Genomic DNA, 14,268 nt, shown 5'->3' on the forward strand with positions numbered 1-14,268 from the left:
GTGATTCATACTGAAACTGTGTACTTGAATGTGTGTCCAAGTGGGTGGAATACCTGTCATGCCTTTTTTGTTTTCTTTGAAATTTCTTCTTCTCACTTTAAGACCCTGTCATCGCTACTACTGAATCCAGACGCATGGGCTCAAGGTTGCTCTACTATAAGTTTGTGTGCCTGCGGTGGCCCTGTGACTCATGCTGAATGGATGCCAGCTCAGAGAGGCAGATGAAAGCCGGAAAACACAAACCCTACCCACTCTCTAATCCAGCCACTCCCTGCTAACCTCCTCCTACTTGCCAAATTCACCCAGACCATCACAGGAAATAAAAAAGTGCTCTCTGTAAGAGGAGAACTTCCCTCCTGAAATTGACTGAATCAGGACAGATCTCAGTCTGTGCCAGACTGGCTTATTTCTGTAGCCTTAATGAAGATTTAGTACCAGGATATCTGTCTTCCGTCTTTGTCGCTCCTGTGTGTGAAATTGGGCTTACCTCACGACTTTCACTGCGGGCCCCAAAGGCATTACCATAACAAAAGTTTGTGTGCACATAGTTCTGTGAGAGGGGGACAGCCGTGGCAGGAATTCCAGACTTTCCTCTCTTTTTTTTTTTTTCTTCATTTGATCCCAGCAGGCTATTTCAAACATGAGGCCTTCACCCTTCATCAGCCCCGTTAGCCTCCACTTCTCGGCCCACCCAGAGGAGAAACAGAAAAGGCGAGACCAGGGCAGAAAGCGCATACTTCCAGAACTCGCCTGTAAACAAACAGGGCTGCTCATGTTGTCTGCTGTTACCTCACAGAAGGTTTCTGTTCGGTTGTTGGGAGGTTTTTATGAACTTTCCCCCTCGCTGGGCCCTCAACCCCAACATCACCCACACATGTGAGCTTATGAGTCAAAACGGAGATGAATCACACTCAACTGAATTTCATTTATCAATGACACATTTTGGGCAGTTTCTGTTTTTTCATTCGGAAGAAACTGAGAGCGCGGTGGAGACAAAATAAAACAGTTGAATAAGATTGAAACCAAAAAAAGTGTCATCAGCGCTGGCGGGGGCATTGACAAAGTTACACTTTCCTGGCAAATGGATCAGCCTCCTGTATAAAGTTTCTGTTGCATAACAATACACTACGATAACATCACAGGTTTAATCCAAACATTGCGTTGGCGCACCAGCAAAGCCATTTGTTTTATCAAGTGTGATGTGGAAGGCAAGCCTAAGCAGACCCAAAAATAGCACGGACATGAGTGTGGCACATTAAGCAGAACAGAACTCACTGTTTCTGGATCAAAGTGACTCATGTCTAAGACATCTTGTGTGTGTGTGTGCGCGTGTGCGGGGATAAGGATCTAGGAACTGTGTAACACAGTAAGTAGATTTTCAAACACATGTTCGGTTGTGGTTAGCCCTCTACACAATTAGCAGTCATTAATGCTCCATATCGCTCTATTTTAGAACATTTTTCAAGAGCAAATTTAAAGCAGGTGTTTTTTAATGTAAACAGTATGCACCGATTTTGGCTTGCCTCCTCAAGTGGCAAAATTATGTCATAAAATACTAAAAATGATCAAAAATCATGTTGTCTAAACAGTAAATATTAGAGGTTACGTCATCTAAAAAAAATGTATTAAGGCCACAGGAACTGCATCAGTGAAACCTTTGATAAAATCTCATTATTCAGCTCTTATGTTTGATTTTTAAAAATGTCACAGTCACAATAATTCTGGTATTTGGAAGGCACTTTGTGAGGGTTTGTCTGCAGTCGTATTTGAGCTGTTTGGACCAAAACTGCTTCCCTTAGAAGTTGACGTACTTCCTGATTTGGCTTCACATATGGCTAATCAACCAAAGTCGCGTGTGTTTTCTGATTACATGTCGACCCGTGTGTATCCTTGTGCTGTTGTTTGCTTTAGAGTTGATGCTATTACGAGCTCATGCACGTGTCTTGTGTTTTTCTTTTTATCATGGGTGGGTGTGTGTTCCTCATGTTGATACATCTATTTACCATCTCTGTACTTTTTCTCTTCAAGTCAGAAAGAGAAGAGCACGTTACAAAGAAGTGTGACAGCATGGTTTCATTTAGAGTTTAGTGGGTGTGTTCCTGTTGTATAATCTTAAAAATGTGGTTTATTTTGGGGTTTCCCCTAAATAGCACCTTATTGAAGCATTTGGAATTTCACAGTTGAATGTATTTTTCCACTAACAGACAAGTTTGTGAGAGTGGGTGTATTTACAGACCGATGCTAAAAACAATAACAAGGTGGTTGAAAGACAGAGAGAAAGTATAGTGCCTTTTAAATCAGCTGGTATCATACAATTCTAACTTTATAATCTCACAGTTTCTATTTTTGTCTATAGACACCAACCACCAATACATATATTTTTATGTTGATGGGTTCCTTTTATACATAAACAGATAACATTTGCATATTTGATTGAAAAAGAAACCTCAAATTCAGGTTGTATAGCTGAGGTAGAACACTTAAAATTATTGAAAAAATGTCAAACTTAAGTTAAAGAAGTAATGTATGGTTTTAATAAATACATACTTAACAGAGCATTACAGTATAGTGTTACGCATGTTTCTGTTGATAGCAAACATAATGGATCAGATATGCTTTACATGTATGTTTAATTTCAACCTAACCCTCGATCAAGGCGATCTCCTTGCCCCAGATGACCTTAATCAGATCTACACTAATTTTCCTCTTTCCTTTTCCTCCTCTCCCTTTTGTCCTCTCAGCAGCCGTTGGGGCTCCGGCCCTGTTCTCCATGCCACGGCGGCCTGGCTATGGCACCATGGGGAAGCCCATCAAGCTGCTGGCCAACTGCTTCCAGGTGGAGATCCCCAAGATGGATGTCTACCTCTACGAGGTGGACATCAAGCCTGACAAGTGCCCACGAAGAGTCAACAGGTGGGCTGGACCCTCAGAATATCATCTTTTAAACTTGATCAAACTTCTGCTTAATGATAAAAGACTATTGATGGACACATACAGTATATTATTGGGCTTGAGTCTTAAACCAGAGGTGGTTTCAATTTTATGATTGATTGATGATGTTTCTATGTGCAGTATCACTGAAAAGTAATGTGTGTGTGTGTTTGTGTATTTCGTTCAGGGAGGTGGTTGACTCTATGGTGCAGCACTTTAAGGTGACAATCTTCGGGGATCGCAGGCCAGTATACGATGGAAAGAAGAGCCTGTACACAGCCAACCCACTGCCTGTGGCACCTGCAGGGGTGAGCTGGGGGAAAAGACAGACTTTCTGTATATATTCTACATACACACACAGGCTGCACAAGCCATTTAACTATTATCTATGTCAAAATATGGCCAAGTGCAATATTCATCAGAAGCTGACATTTTTTGCTAAGGGTAAAATGTGTGGAAAATCACACCGGAATATAAGACGCAGTCGGTTTTTGAGGGTATCCCAGATGGGAAAATGTTTTCTATAGCTATTTATTAACAAAAGCATGTATATGTGGGTTATTTCAACACTATTTCAATTTATTTTACACACACAAATTACAGCCTACATCTTTTTTCGCCATGTCTAGTTTGCGATCCTGCTAGCTACCGGCAATGTAGCTAGCCATAGCTGGCAGCCTACGGTAACATTGATTGTTGTAAGGGTTGTCCGTGACGAAGCGTTAGCAACAATGAAATTAGCCCGGAAAACAGTTTCATGCGTAGGTGTGACATCACCGCCTAACAACTGAAAACTTTAGCTAGATTGTAGCGCCATCGTCTGGGTAAAATACCGTAACACAATAAAATACCTCTCTGCATTTTATACTGGTCTGTTGGTCGCACCGGTATGTAGAACGCAGCCCACTTTTTAGATGAAAAAAAAAGTATTAAAAGTGCCTCTTATACACCGATTTCTATGGTATTTATATCAAATGTGACCAAGTGCAATATATACAGAAATTAGATTTTTGATGAAGGTAAAATGTGTGAAAGAAATGCATTAAAAGTAAGTACTTTAGTGCTGCAGAGACATGTAAGAAAACAGCAACAAGTGTCACATCATGACTAATTGGAAGTGGATTAAATATAGTAATTGCAATCAGATTTTATTATTTTTATCATACAGCCCTTATACATATAGACACACAATCTCAACAACTCACCATCACCAGAACTAAAATATTCTGTTTACCTGTCCCATCCAATAAAGCCCATGCATATACACATGTTGCCAGATGTACACAAAATCTTAACATAACTTGAATCCTAAATGCACTCTTTCTCCCCTCAGGTGGACCTGGACGTCACTCTGCCAGGGGAGGGAGGGAAAGATCGGCCCTTCAAAGTTTCCATCAAGTTCGTGTCCCTGGTCAGCTGGCACATGCTCCACGAGGTGCTGACGGGCCGCAGCATGCCTGAGCCGCTGGAGCTCGACAAGCCCATCAGCACCAACCCCGTGCACGCTGTCGACGTGGTGCTGCGACACCTGCCCTCCATGAAGTGAGCCGATGATGGTTTTATTTACCCTTTAAAGGATTCAGACTTCTCAGTTCACTCAGGCCTAAATAGATCCTTTTTGTTATTATAAGATAATTGGGAAATAATGTTAGAAGTATAATGTGACCTTTTTTCCTTACCTTAACACCCCATATGTATTTGCAGTCAGAAAACATAACATCAAAAGACAGAGAAACATTATCCTTGTGATACTCAGTAAATACTATATATTTGTTTTGTCATAGTGGCACCAATATCAGCACTCGGATCCCAGCGGAAATCAAACACAGCTCATATGGACCTCATACTATCTCCTTTCACTCCATATCACTTTCCTGAGCCCCAGCAGAAGCACAATCGAACACAATCTCACCAGTTCTTTAATAAAAATCCATTTCAAAGCATTATTAAAAAGCAGTTATATCGACACCTTTCATTTAGCCGTGTTCGCAGCCGCCGAGGGACTGATACCGCTGTGGCATCTTGACACATTGTCAATCCTGTGACTCACCAAGAAAAATGTATCTGTGTGCAGTTATTAATGTGTCTCTTGAGCCGAGTAATAAGAAATCAATGGGTCCAGGCTGTGTCACCTCCCTTTTGTTTCACTGCTGTAGTTTTAGGCCATATTGAAGAGCAGCTTAATGATTCCCTATAAACACATATTGACCTACATACTCAATTCAGGATGTGCAAAGTAATGTTACATTTCCTGCCATCTTGTCCACCCTTTCCTGCTTCCTTGATGTTCTCCTCCTTTTTTTTCTTTTTTTCTTGACCTTTAATAGTTTTTATCCCCCATTATCCTGAACGCCTTCAATCTGTTTGCTCTTTTCTTATAATTGCTTCTTTTCTCCGTCCAGGTACACTCCAGTTGGTCGATCCTTCTTCTCGGCTCCAGAGGGCTATGACCATCCTCTGGGAGGAGGGAGAGAGGTTTGGTTTGGCTTTCATCAATCAGTGCGCCCTGCCATGTGGAAGATGATGCTTAACATTGATGGTGAGAACCGAGTTCCACCTGGCATTTATTTTGCCTTGAGGGCACCTTAGGGCTACAACAAGAGCTCACAGCTACAGCGGTGTAGATACATCAGCATTTTTTATCGCTAACTGCTTCAAACTAGGGCTGTCACTATTCGATCAAAAATATCGATCTAGTGCTGTCAAAATTGCCCAGAAATGACATGAAATTATTCCTTATAAAAAACACATAGGTTTGAACTATTCAAATATCTATTTTTGTCCACAAGAGGGGATACCAATACAACGAGACAAACTTGCATGCAAAGATATATTTATTTAGAGATAAGCATACCTTTTAAAAGATCAACATAGACTTCCTACACCCTGCAAAATAAACAAATCAAATAATTTGGTTACAGTAGAACGGACATTCAGCGCTCAGAGCGAGCTGAGCTTTGACAGGTTTATTAATTTATACATGACCATGTCTTGAAAAATCAACAAACCTATACCTGTCATGCTGGGGCTGAGAATGTCTGGGATTTGAATTCTCCGCCATCATTATCACACTCTGCACAGTTGTTTTATTAGTTTCCGCCGGACTAAAGTTAATGATCAACGTATACAGTGACGTTAGAATTTGTTCAAACTTGATATTTGGGGAAAGTGACAGCCCTACTTCAAACACTAAAATAATGGCAGACCTACAATAACATTGTTCGAAGTACAAGATGTACAATGTTTTATTTTTTTCTCATTCAGTCTTTGCTTGAAAAAAAAAGGATGCATGATATTATTGGCAAGTTATCGGTATCTGCAGATTATGGCTTATGCTTATTTTCCGCCAATAAAACAGCGCTTTAGTTGCGCCTAAATACTCGATGATTCCCTAAAAATGCTTGACGTAATGCTACGACAATGAAGCGTGAAGAAGGGTGCAGGATGTCTGCGGTATGCCAGTTTTTAAAGTTTCCGAAACAGGTTGTGCTCAGCATCGGTCATGCGAGGAGGGGCCAAATCTCATTCATTCAACACTACAAATTGAATAGCCCATCTCAGGAATCTGCCAGTGGGCCACTACAATAAGAGTAGGCATGATATCAATTCCACTTCAGGGGAGACTTGATGTTCACTGCAATTAGGTGGAAAAAAACATCTGCCTAATATAGCGGTTATATTGTGTAATATTGTGCATCCCTAAAAAAAAACACTCACATGATTTTCTCTGATGTTGTTTGCTTCTTACACAGTAGGGGAAATTAGATTTTAATAATTAAACATATGATGTGGAGCCTCCATAATACAGGCTATTTTTAGATATTTGTGCATGATCAGTTGAATGTCAGTGATCATATGTTTGAGGAAATTCAATAGCTGCATTTAATATAAATATAACTCGAGAATGTCGTGCTCATGTGAAAGCTATTTCATTTTAGATGAATGATATCTGCGAGGTATATCAAAGCCTTTTCTTATAGAGGCTGAGTTTGTGCTTCTGTGATGGGAAATTTCATTATGAAGTCGCACATTTTTCAGTATGTCTGAGAATTGCTGTTCACACTGCCTGTAAAGGCTTTTGAATGAGTCAAGCTTTACATGTCGATGGCTCTGCTCATTCTCTGGCATCACGAGTTATTTAGTTGTCGACCAATTTGTCAGTATGGTGCCATCTATTCAAAGACCTGAAAAAGTGAGCTACGATTTCAATCTGTTAATATCTGTGAACACAAGTAGCAGGAAGTGTTGGTGGAGAATGTGTTTGAACATATGCACGCTACAGGAGGTTGTTGGAGACCAAACGACTTGGAATAAGGTGGGATTTTGGCTGGATGGGAGCTGACTAGTCGGTTGCTGTGGAGACAGAGAGCAGCTAGTGTGTGTGCGTGTGTGTGTGTGGTTGTGCCTGCATGAGGGAGACTGGTGGGTGTTTCTGGGGTCAGGAGGGGAGCTGTGTGGAGCATTTCCGTGAGACAGCTTTTGTTTTGCTCCAAGTGCTTGAAGTCTCCGTCTGGATTTGAAACCGTTCCCTCTCCACTCATTCGTTCTCTCTTTTGTCTCACTTTCCCGCCCTGTCATTCTTGGAAATCAATTGGTCGACGTCTCTTGTCTTCTCTCCAGCAACAAACTAGCATTTGTTTTCTGACTCTTATGTATGGCGTTGCACGCTGTGAAGTGTGTTTGAGTAAATGAACATGAAGGCGGCAACAAAAAGGGCTTCCTGTGAATGGTATTTGGTGATTTGATTTCAGAGATAGAATTTAAATTGCAATGCGTGGGCAGAACAGGTAAAAGTGATGTCACTTCCTGCCAGTTGTGAAAGGCTCTCATATCTCCCAGAGGTTTTTGTGCGTACACCGTAGTCATCTGCTGTCTGATTTAAGCATCAGTCATGGATGTGCGCTCGCAGTGCTTTCATCAAACACACCAGCAGAGAGAGGTTTCTTACATCACGTCAGCTGAGCCAGATTATTCGTCAACAACTTCCTCAACAACACTCGCTCCATCTTTTTCTTTCCATTTTTGGATTTCTTTTGATCCCTCTCTCTGCCTGTCCTTGTTTCCCAGATTTTTACTCTCTCTCTCTCTCTGATGTTTCGCCGTGCCGTGTCACTGATCATGTTTTAATCTCTCAGAGCCTCACACTTTCCATTTATTGAGAAAAAAGGGATCGTATCAGAACAAAGGGAACTTTGTGCTGCATGAATTGCAACCTGTGTTCAAAGAGTGCGTCTGCTCCATTATATTTAGCAGGGTGGGCTGAATGTAAGGTAGCATTACATTTAGCAAACAGTCTGTGACAAGCCTTCAAAAGGGCTTCATAATAGCTGCATATTCAGTCTTTGTTACAGTACATCTGGTATTCATACATTGTGTTTGTTAATTAGAGCTGTGTGTAGATTGTTGTTGGAAAATTTCAAAGGAGATAATATTTACTCCTAGAGATGTCACGATACTAGAATTCAAACTATGATGTGACACTAGATTAAAAACACAATATCTCTTATGATACAACCCAATGACTGTATATATAGATGGACGACGCATCTCCATCTGCTCTCATTGTACGGAATTGATACCAAAATAGCCCCGTGATAGGCGCTGCCATCTTGCGATGGTTAAGTCTTTTGGAGCCAGAGTCTGCGCAGCAGAGATCGGCAGGTGGAGCCACCGTAGCCTCTTTTGCTAACCAAAACACACACTGCGGAAAAAACAGCAAGGATCTCGCACGTCGGCGTATTTAACAACAGAACAGCTTATTTGTGTCGGTCTGAAGCAGACGTTCACAGGTCTGTAAACTTCAATGACTGTAGTGATTGTTTTAGTTACGTCTCCTCTCGCCGTTCCTCCTCTACTCTGCTAATCCAGAACAGATCGGCTGCAGGAGCCGTATTTGTCAACAGAGCTGTCAATCATCATTTTGACAGCATCAAATAACTCATTAAAAATAAACTTGTCCTAAAAATGAGCAGTTGGACGTAAGTCAGCATGATAAAAACTAACTATAATGACAGAAACCATGTTTGAGAAACATTTATTTGACGTGTATTTTGGTTTTATTGTTTGACTCATGTCCCATCTGTTAACATGGAGGAGGCGGGCTTTATGACCTATACTGCAGCCAGTCAGCAGGGGGCATTAGAGAGGCTTCAGTTTTAGGGAGCTGTCATGTCATCCATCTTTTTATACAGTCTATGATACAAGCACATTAAGAAATTAAGGTCCGAGGAGCACAAAATGTGATCATTCTTTTTAATTATTACACTGGCACAGAACTGAACACCTGCCAACACATTTAAATTGAAAGGTATAATGAGTAGGGTTTCCCTAAAACAATTAATACACTGATATGAAAATAATCCCTCTCAATACCTGTGTCTGTATCTGCAGTGACTTGACCCACGTCTGCATTCAAACAAGGTCTGGCACCTCTCCGCAGGGTTGTGCAGAGGGATTGACTTGTTTATTTGGGCCCTAGAATGTTTCCGCCGTAAAACAATCAGACACTAACATTTTATTTCTCTGTTTTACTGCTTTGTTCTCACTAACGCAGCTCCCTCTCTTCACTCACTGTCTCTTTGCAGCCTTGAGTTGGAAATCTGACTGTAGATCTGAAAACACACTCTGAAAGGTGTTACTGGGATTGTTGAGTGAGCTTTTAATCTACCTTCACAGTCTGAGTCTTGTATAATACAAACAAAGCCTGTGTCAATGTCTGATGGACTATTTTTACCACATAAAAGATCATGTTTTCAGGCACAATAACATTAGTGCCATCTAGTATATTGTAATTTCAGCAAATTCTGTATCAATTTTGCAATGCCATAGTATGTTTTTTACATCAATAACTCTTGTCACTTTGTTTTGCAGTGTCTGCCACCGCCTTCTATAAGGCCCAGCCAGTCATCCAGTTCATGTGTGAAGTGCTGGACATCCACAACATAGACGAGCAGCCTCGTCCTCTCACAGACTCGCACAGGGTCAAATTCACCAAAGAAATCAAAGGTGGGATTAAAAGCATGCCTGCATGTTAGAAAGAGTTAATTCCGATTAATAAAAGGTGCATTATGTGTGTGTGTGGGTGTTTCAGCAGGAGCAGGCAGAGCACATGTCGCAGTCATTCACTCGCAGACACACTCTTAATGCTCCTCTACTTTGTATTATTCACCAGGTTTGAAGGTGGAGGTGACGCACTGTGGAACCATGCGGAGGAAGTACCGCGTCTGCAACGTGACCCGTCGGCCTGCCAGCCATCAAACGTGAGTCAGCCTCCGGGGGTGGGCGGGGGGGGAACAGGAGAGTCTGGGCGGAGTGTGTGGATGGGATGGGGGCGGGTAACGCAGACCGCAGAGGATGCGATCGCAAATTTCACCACCAAACAAAACGGATAATAGTTGACTCATCTGAAAACCATGAGGATAAGATTAGTCATCGGTTAGTGAAGTGGCCGTTCTGAGCAGCTGCTGATGTTCAGTGTTTGTCATCCAGAGAGTCCCTCGCTGTGTGCTGTCATGAACATGTCGTGTACATCAGCACATGACCGTCAGGAAGGATGGTCCGTATCTATGGCAATGTGCATTGTGTGTGCAATATATGGTGACACGTAAAAAGAAGATAATAATTAGTTACCTACATTTACTTTAATGCTAATAACAATTTAATACCTTTTGCATATATAATGAAAAGTCAGAAAAATAGCCTTCTTTACATGGTAAATATTTTGCACATTAGTAAACACATTTTTAGCTTTATGTTGCCTCTATTAATCAATTAAAATGTGGCTTGATCAGTCCTGATACAATGTTACATATCAGCTAATGGGACTTTAATATAAATCAATGTAATTCCCTTGCCCTGTCTTGTTTTCGACATGCCTTTTTTTCTCTGCAGGTTCCCTCTACAGTTGGAAAACGGTCAGACTGTAGAGCGTACTGTAGCCCACTACTTCAGGGAGAAGTACAACCTGCAGCTTAAGTACCCACATTTGCCCTGCCTACAGGTGGGCCAGGAGCAAAAGCACACCTACCTGCCCCTGGAGGTGAGAGGAAACAAGTTGCTTTTCCACTTTTGTTTTCAAATTTAAATATGACATAACTCCAAGTATGAAGAGATCTGCAGTGTATTCGTTCTACTGGGAACCTCCCGGATCTGCATGTGTAACTACTGAATAAATAGGAAGCAGAGCAGCTGCAGAAAAATCTTAAGTATGCACAGAAATGATTTCGCTGGCTATAAGATAAAGAAAGTGTTGTTTGTTTGATTGCAGGTGTGTAACATTGTAGCGGGCCAACGGTGCATCAAGAAGCTGACAGATAATCAGACCTCCACTATGATTAAAGCCACAGCTCGCTCAGCACCAGACAGGCAGGAGGAGATCAGCAGGCTGGTGAGTTTGGGGGATACACCTCTTGAATCAAGATCTCTTCTTTCCCTCCATACACACCCTGTTTGAATACTGAAATGGCACTGAGTGGCATTATTGGCACCAAATATTCCTTCTTCAACATTTTCTCTAACCGATTACTCATCCCATTGCTTAAACGATTACTCGAGTAACCGCTTTGTAGTTTTTTTTTTCCTATGCGGTCCGGTCTACAAAAGTTGCGCAATGGAATCAAAGGGGAGACAGTCTCCCTTAATGGAAAAGGAGAGAGAGGACAGCAACGATTGCCCACCTCTGTTCAACAGGGCATACAAACATTTCATAAACAGAGTCCCAGTGGGTTTACTGGGTAGGTCTGTGCTTTGGGAGGGCCATCTGATCCTGATCCTAGGTTAGGGACAGCCTTGAAACCATCATTGATGACCAGCTGGACCGTGTGGGCCAAGCAGCTGACCGACTCCCAGTATTGCCATGCAAAGATTTTTTCGCCGCTATCAGCCATGTCTTCACCTCTAGCATTTAGCTAAGTGTGCTTTTACACCTAAAGTCCGTTTGTTTGATCCACATCCATGACCAAATTGTTACAATGTTGCATTTTGCCTCGAATTTGGTTTGTGTTCACACGGCAGCTTTTACCAGCAGACCAAAAGTTTTGATGTGCGAGGAAATTGCTTTCTGATTGGTCAGAATTTCCGCATGGGAAAACTGCCTGAAGTAAACAAAGAGGGAGAGCACACTGATCAATCACAGTCAACACGATCAAGGACGTTAATGTTTTGTTATCAGAGTTTTTTTTACTTTTATCTGACATTGTTCCACAGTTCGATCAGTTCCATTCTCCTTTAGTTTCTCACTGAACAGTTTGAATGCCTCTGTGTTCTATGAAATTGTTTGTTAGCCCATATTTCTATTCCCTTGTCGCTCCCCTACGTCTGTCCTCTGCTCATCTTACTGCCTGGCTGCGTGGCTGTCTCTGCAAGTGTCAGCACCCGTTAACAACCCACAATGAACAATATTTTGGTTCACTTCCTATATTTGGTTTGGATCGCTTTCTCACCTACAGTGAACCAAATTCTGGACCACTTGGAAGCGAACCGAGACCCCCGTTTTCAGGCGAATGAGAGTTAATTTGTTTGGTTTGGATTGCTTTAACACCACCCCGAACAAACCGGACTATCCGGCTAAACGCACCAGGGTTCGGTTCAAACCAAACAGCTCAGGTGTGAAAGCACCCTAAGTCTTCACAGGATTCTTTAGCTACAGCCGGCTGCGTGCGGTTCCTATGACATCATCGCATTTAAAGTAGTTGTTATAAAGAAAGTCATAGATTGATTTTGTACAATATTTTAGGCTTTAGCAGTTTGTTTGTTGATGTCAGCACCTTACATTTGATTACCATTTCGGTGGAAATACTCTCGTTGCTAAGCTTGCAAATGCTTGGTTGCCATGCTGCTCATCCTGTTAGCTGTTTAGTTATCTCCTCTCAGAGATTGTCATGTTATATTGTTTAAGGAGGCATGTTTTTGTGCTCATCCATCACATCTGGCAATTACAATCCAGGCCTACCAAGGGTCAACTAAAAGCCAGAGTAGTAAGGACTAAGTGTATGTGAGGCTGCTACAGATTCTGCGGTGTATTGTTTATGGAAAGACGGACAGACTGTACACTGCCTCTGGCCAACATCAGATTAGCAATGCACATTTTATTACCTGTTGTTCCCTTATTAAACCACCTCTCCTTATCTCTTCTCTCAGGAGCAAAATAACTGCACTGGCTTCCAGGAAATCATTGTAGACAACACTGTGGTGGTGTTTTCATTTAGATACACGGTCGTTTGAAACTGACAGAGCTAGTGTGGGGGTGGAATAGACAAGGTTGAGAGACAGAAAAGTACAAAACAAGCAGATAAGCAGTGCCTGTCAGAACTACATAATGAGTTCTATATTAAATTTGGATGTCGTGCTGGGTGGGCTGATCATGCACCCTGCGCCTGCAGTCATTTTGGATGAAGGTGCTGGCACCTGACACTTTGTAGGCATGTCACTAATTTACCACTTCATTTTCCCTATTCAGCAACGTCTTTATAGAATAGTGAAAGCAATAAAACTGCAATGAGACATTGCATGAAGTAAAATGAATACTCATACATACATCAGCAAATACAGAACAGGAAGGCCCCTTAGGATAACAACGCAGCATAAGGTCCATCTAAAACCGTGAAAGAACGAGCACTTGGCACGGTGCCTTCGGAAAAAGCAGAGTTACTTGTTTCCTCTGTTTTCGGTCTTTATGCTAAGCTAAGATAACCAGCTGCTGTAACCTTAAATAAAACAAGCCACAGTGAGTGGGCAGGTTATGGGAACTCCACTATAACCCATGACTATATGCTATAATCTCTCAGTGCTGCGATGGTTTTTACATCATGCTGTTATGAAGTGCCATGGTCTGACTAATCTTCCCACTTCTTCTCCCTGCAGGTGCGCAGTGCCAACTACGAGGCAGACCCTTTCGTGCAGGAATTCCAGTTTAAAGTGCGCGACGAGATGGCCCACGTGACGGGGCGAGTGCTACCCGCCCCCATGCTGCAATACGGCGGCAGGGTGAGCACAGAGCACTTTATGGTACCCTTCCTTTAAATCACGCCCATTCTCTCTGTTTGTCTGACACGCTCTCCCCGACCTCGGCCTTTACTCCACGCTGTCTCTGAGGGGAACTAACTCACTGGCTTCTGTTTGTACTTCATGGTGTCTTCATGGCTTTCTTTGTGGTTGGGTCTCAGTAGTGCAAATTTTGATGCTACTTTGAGAGGTTTTGAGAAAGAAAGATCACCAGGGATCTTTGTTGTCAACCTGCCATGTTAAACTTCAATAAACATTAATGAAATCACCCAATTTATGATTAGATTGCTTAAAGTAATAATCTCGAAGATTTTCATTTAAATAAATGTCTGTTAA

At 41.9% G+C, this 14,268-nt stretch overlaps 1 protein-coding gene across 1 annotated transcript in view; it reads left to right on the plus strand.

Annotated features, from left to right (window-relative positions):
- Positions 1-14,268, plus strand: part of ago3a (argonaute RISC catalytic component 3a) — a 41,168-nt gene that overhangs the window by 11,994 nt on the left and 14,906 nt on the right. Inside the window, exons 2-10 of the mRNA XM_069657085.1 lie at positions 2,742-2,913; positions 3,119-3,239; positions 4,265-4,473; positions 5,334-5,470; positions 9,802-9,936; positions 10,103-10,190; positions 10,822-10,969; positions 11,198-11,317; positions 13,792-13,914. Coding sequence (XP_069513186.1) covers positions 2,742-2,913; positions 3,119-3,239; positions 4,265-4,473; positions 5,334-5,470; positions 9,802-9,936; positions 10,103-10,190; positions 10,822-10,969; positions 11,198-11,317; positions 13,792-13,914 — 1,253 coding nt within the window. The remainder of the gene's footprint in view (positions 1-2,741; positions 2,914-3,118; positions 3,240-4,264; positions 4,474-5,333; positions 5,471-9,801; positions 9,937-10,102; positions 10,191-10,821; positions 10,970-11,197; positions 11,318-13,791; positions 13,915-14,268) is intronic.

This window comes from Semicossyphus pulcher, unplaced genomic scaffold (assembly GCF_022749685.1).
Source record: "Semicossyphus pulcher isolate SPU_LCO1_2020_fin unplaced genomic scaffold, fSemPul1.0.p SCAF_9, whole genome shotgun sequence".
Lineage (NCBI taxonomy): Eukaryota > Metazoa > Chordata > Actinopteri > Labriformes > Labridae > Semicossyphus > Semicossyphus pulcher.